We start from the raw sequence: 4,650 nt of genomic DNA, 5'->3' as shown, positions 1-4,650 counted from the left end.
CCTCCAGCGTGTCGACTGCACCACGATAGATAATTTTGTATCCATTTCATCAAAATTTACACCTCTTACATTGGCTGTATCCCACTGAGAAACATTAAACAGCAACATAATACAGAAGATGGCCTGTAGAAATTTTATGCCTGCTTTTAGACTATTTAGTCTTTTAGGTCTAATAGCACCAGGTCTTTTAGTGCTATTTAGTCTAGGTCAGCCTCTGGTTTGTCCTGAAAAATAAAACCAAACCCCAAACCCAAAACACCAAACAAACCAAAAGTATCTCTATTAAAAGTATCTAGAATTTTAGAAGCATTACCATTGTTATAATGTAGTATTGTAATTTAAAATTAGTAGGTTTAGAGCTCCTTCTGACCTTTGTCAAAGTCCTCTTTTCAAAAGAAAAAACACACCTGGGTGACAGTAAGCCAGACAAAGTTGGTTAAAACATTCAGTAGCAGTCATTTCACTTGAAAAATTAAATGCATTCAAGGATTAAAACTGCTTATTTCCCCCTAGGTTCCTTTCAGATTCTTAGTCTCACTGATGGGAAGACTATAATAAAGAAAGGGGACAGTGTGTACTGCATGCAATACTTTCTGACAATAGTGTAATCATTTAATTGATTAGGAGAGTGCTCAGATGATCAGAGAAGTGGAAGTGGATAAAGTGACAGTGCTGGAAAGAAGACAAGCTGAAGCAATCAAGAAGCTCTGGGAAGACCCAGGAATTCAAGAGTGCTACAACAGACAAAGGGAGTATTAGCTCTCAGACTCTGCTAAGTACTAAGTACACTGCCTAACTACAGGGACAAGCCAGACTTAATGAAGTCAATCACAGAATCATTTAGGTTGGAAAAGACTATCAAGTCCACCCATTAACCTGGCACAGCCACATCCCCCCCTAAACCACGTCCCTAAGCACTACATCAACTGATCTCTTCAATACCTCCAGAGATGGAGACTCAACCACCTCCCTGTGCAGCCCGTTCCAATGCCTGACAACCCTTTCAGTGAAGAAATTTTTCCTAATATCCAATCTAAAACTCCCCTGCTCCAACTTGAGGCCAATTCCTCTTGTCCTGTCACGTGTTACTTGGGAGAAGAGACCAACACCCACCTCTCTGCACCCTCCTTTCAGGTAGTTGTAGGGAGGGATAAGGTCCCCCCTCAGCCTCCTCTTCTCCAGGCTGAACACCCCCAGCTTCCCCGGCCGCTTCACAGGACTTGTGCTCCAGACCCTTCCCCAGCTCTGTTGCCCTTCTCTGGACACGCTCCAGCGTCATGCAGTGAGGGGCCCAGAACTGAACACAGCATTCGAGGTGCGCCCTCACCAGTGCCCAGTACAGAGGGACAATCACTGCCCTGGTCCTGCTGGCCACACTGTTCCTGATGCAGGCCAGGATGCCACTGGCCTTCTTGGCCACCTGGGCACACTGAGGGCTCATAATGAAAAGCTAGGTTCCCTCTGATTTTATTAGTTACACCCGTGTCTCTCTTGGCCTGTGGTACACAACAGATTTTAAGATGTAGTGATGAAATAAACTAATTTTAGGCTTTCTGAGCATACTGGAACCATCATCCCTCCCAGTTCTGAGGTCAACACAGCTGGTACATAACTGATTTTGCCTTGGGGGAAATCATGAAAAACAGCTGTACAAACTACACTGACAACTAGCAGGCAGGTCAGACAGTTCAGTTACATGAAAAGTTTAGGATGTAAATAAGGATGAAGACAAGTCTCTCCCCCGATTTTAAAATAATTTAATTGTGAAAAAATGATTGCTTCATGAGCACAGAGAATTTACATTTCTGTTTCTGCCACGGTTGAGAAGTAACAGGGTTAAGTTTCAGCAAAGAACACTTACATTAGGCATTTATGATAAATTTTAACTGAGAATGGTTACATACAGTCAATCTGTTCACGTGTGTTAAATATTACCGTTCTTGACAAATCTTTGTCTGCTTTGTTCTTAAATAATCCTACATTGAGAAGAAGTATGCCACGGTGGCCTCATTTTCTAAATCAGTTTTATTTTAATTAAACTTTCCCTTTACTGTTAATTACAACTGAGAGCTTCATAACAATTGGCTAGATTTCTGAAGAGGAGAAATTTTCATAAGAGAAATCTTTTCAGGTTAAGTGATAACATCATGATTTTGAGGTTTGGAGCCCAAGCGTGAGGAATGTTTGGGCATCGACACCCTCCTTGTTCCAGCAAAGGAAAAGGGAGCAATTAGTGCTTAAAGGAAGGTTTGTGCTATAACCATGTTGTATCATTTGTGATACACCTTACACTTTTTGTAGGCCAAGTTAGGATTTTGGATGATCTAACGTTGCCGTCTAGCGGTGAGAAGATAGACTGCAGAGAGGACTACCAAACATCGTCTTTTTGTGCCTTGCTTGCTCACTGCTCATTTATTGAGGCATGAAAAGCACAAGAGCCTTGTGAAACTAAGGAGGGCAAAGCTAATAATGACTGCATGGGCAGACGAGAAACTAAATGCGTCACTGTTTATTTTAAAAGCATATCATTTTGAAGCATTCATGTTGCAGTGCTTTCTATTAATTACTTTTCTGAATTTTGTCCAGCAACCTTTCACATCTGTGTGCAAGATCAGCATCACGGATGAAGTGACAGGGACAGAGTAGCACTGGTAAACATTATGGCTACACTGATATTTATATTTGTGTTAAAATCTTAATTATGTTTATTTTGGAGAAATAGGAAAGGATATTCAAATCAAACTCATCATTTAGGGTGTGGGTTGTTTGTCTCTTCTGGCATCATCTCTTTTGACTCGTATTATTCTGTCTGAAATGTACATGCAGATCTCAGTTAAACGGTTTTGTTGATCTGTGCCAGCAACAACTGTGCTAAGGCCACGCACAACTGAATTTCCGTTCAGCTGCTTTTGTGGGAACACTTCTGCGATTGCTGGTTAGCAGTTTGGTTTTGAATGTGTGTGATTGATTTATGGCAATGCATTCATCTTGTTTCTGATGTGTGTTTAACTTTTTAGTTGTCTTATTGACCTTGATCGTATTCCTATGTCCTCATTTGTGCCAACTCAGCAAGAATATTCTTAGGAGTCCAAGTGCCAACGACAGGGATTATTAAGTATCCTCTTGATTTAGAAAATATTATATTTAGGTATAATATATTTAGGTCAGATGGTTCAGTATACAATTATGGAAGTAGTTGCTGCAACTTCACTTCCAAGGTCCTTTGTGTTTTTGCATTCAGTAGTTGTAGGGTCAAGTGGAAGACAGCAAGGCCTTATTTAAAACTATCATTACTTACCCCTGGTTTCTGAATTCTTCATTTATTTTGGTTTTAAATAAAAAGATCTTCCAGAAGACAAAATCACGTGTTCTCATCTAACTAGTTACTTTCCAGAACACACAGGTAAGCATTTATCCCACACCATCTTCACCAAGCTCAGTGTCATATTCAAATCAGTATTTTCTCATTAAATTGAGCACAAGAAGCAGAAATATGCAATGAATTTGGTATCTACGCTTTTCTACTCTACCCTTTAAAATACAAACTTGTTACTCAGTTTTACTGAAACTGTGTTTTTTACTGGAGCATTGTGGTCTTTAGAGATTTCATGCAGCCATGCAGTTACTGTTAAGAGAGGCATGATGAGTATTTATAAGAAGAATCACCTTTTTCATCTTCAGTCTCAAGTGACAAGATACGGGGGGAACTTGGGCAATATGACTATGACTCCAACTCTTTATGCAGCAGAAAGCCATAGTTGAGTTTTGCGTTCATTATTGTAACTTACCTATACGCAAGTCCAAATCTGAAAAGCAGCCTGAATAACTTTCCTTCACAAATGTTACTGATAACTTAAATTCACCAAAAGAATGATGAGTGCCATCACAGGTGTATTCCATGACTTAATACAGTATTATATTCTCCAAGACATGCCCCATGTTGAATCCTACGATTAATGAGGACAGGTACAGGGATTCAACAGTTAGAGAGAAAACACATGTCCCCCTCTCGTCTCACGTGTCTCCCTGCTGGTGTGTTTTAGAAAATTTAGTTTCTGTCATGGTCTTTAACATATTGCAACAACATGGCAAACTATTAATATGAGCTGGGTAATTCCAGTTGTGTAGGTTTTCATTAATAATTACTTTCACCTGTAGGGTTTACCATTGGAGAAAGCAAACTGCACAACATTCTAGAAAGCAGTATCGTGATAGCTTTTGCTCCGCTAACATACGACTGAGAACATGCTGACAAGGGAACGTGCTTTTATGGGCATTTGACATTTAAATATGAAATTAGCCTGTTAAGATACTGTCACACATGTTTCTTTTTACATTACTTAAGGACTTCTAGTCACATGAAAAGACGAGAACAAAAACACCTTTTCTAGGGCAGCAGAATTGATGGAGGAAAGAGTATTAAATGCCCAGAGCTGCTTGATCCAGTTCTGAACCCCTGGGAAATTCTGGAAAAATGCTTGTTTAGGTTGTTAGCAGTTTCATATGCTGAGTCAGTATTTGCCGTCTCTGTGAAGAGCACACTGGTGCCATGAATCTGGGAGCCTGGCTTTGCCAGGGAGTACAAACTTTGCGGATTGCAGGACAGATACCTTTTTACAGGACCCATCAGCACAAGAATGTTTTTCTTTC

The 4,650-nt window shown here is 40.1% G+C and overlaps 1 protein-coding gene across 1 annotated transcript; it reads left to right on the top strand.

The window, feature by feature from the left end:
* Positions 1-624: 624 nt before the first annotated feature.
* LOC104511105 (guanine nucleotide-binding protein subunit alpha-14-like) lies at positions 625-4,241 on the top strand (the record flags this gene model as incomplete). The annotated part of the gene is given in 6 exon segments (XM_010153574.1): positions 625-782; positions 3,021-3,075; positions 3,078-3,246; positions 3,249-3,335; positions 3,338-3,403; positions 4,159-4,241. Coding segments are annotated over 6 exon segments (618 nt in total), but the record flags the coding sequence as incomplete, so codon positions are not given.
* Between the last annotated feature and the right edge of the window lie 409 nt (positions 4,242-4,650).

This window comes from Eurypyga helias, unplaced genomic scaffold (genome assembly GCF_000690775.1).
Source record: "Eurypyga helias isolate BGI_N326 unplaced genomic scaffold, ASM69077v1 scaffold16556, whole genome shotgun sequence".
In the NCBI taxonomy this organism is placed as follows: domain Eukaryota; kingdom Metazoa; phylum Chordata; class Aves; order Eurypygiformes; family Eurypygidae; genus Eurypyga; species Eurypyga helias.
This window is presented reverse-complemented; position numbering and strand designations above follow the sequence as displayed.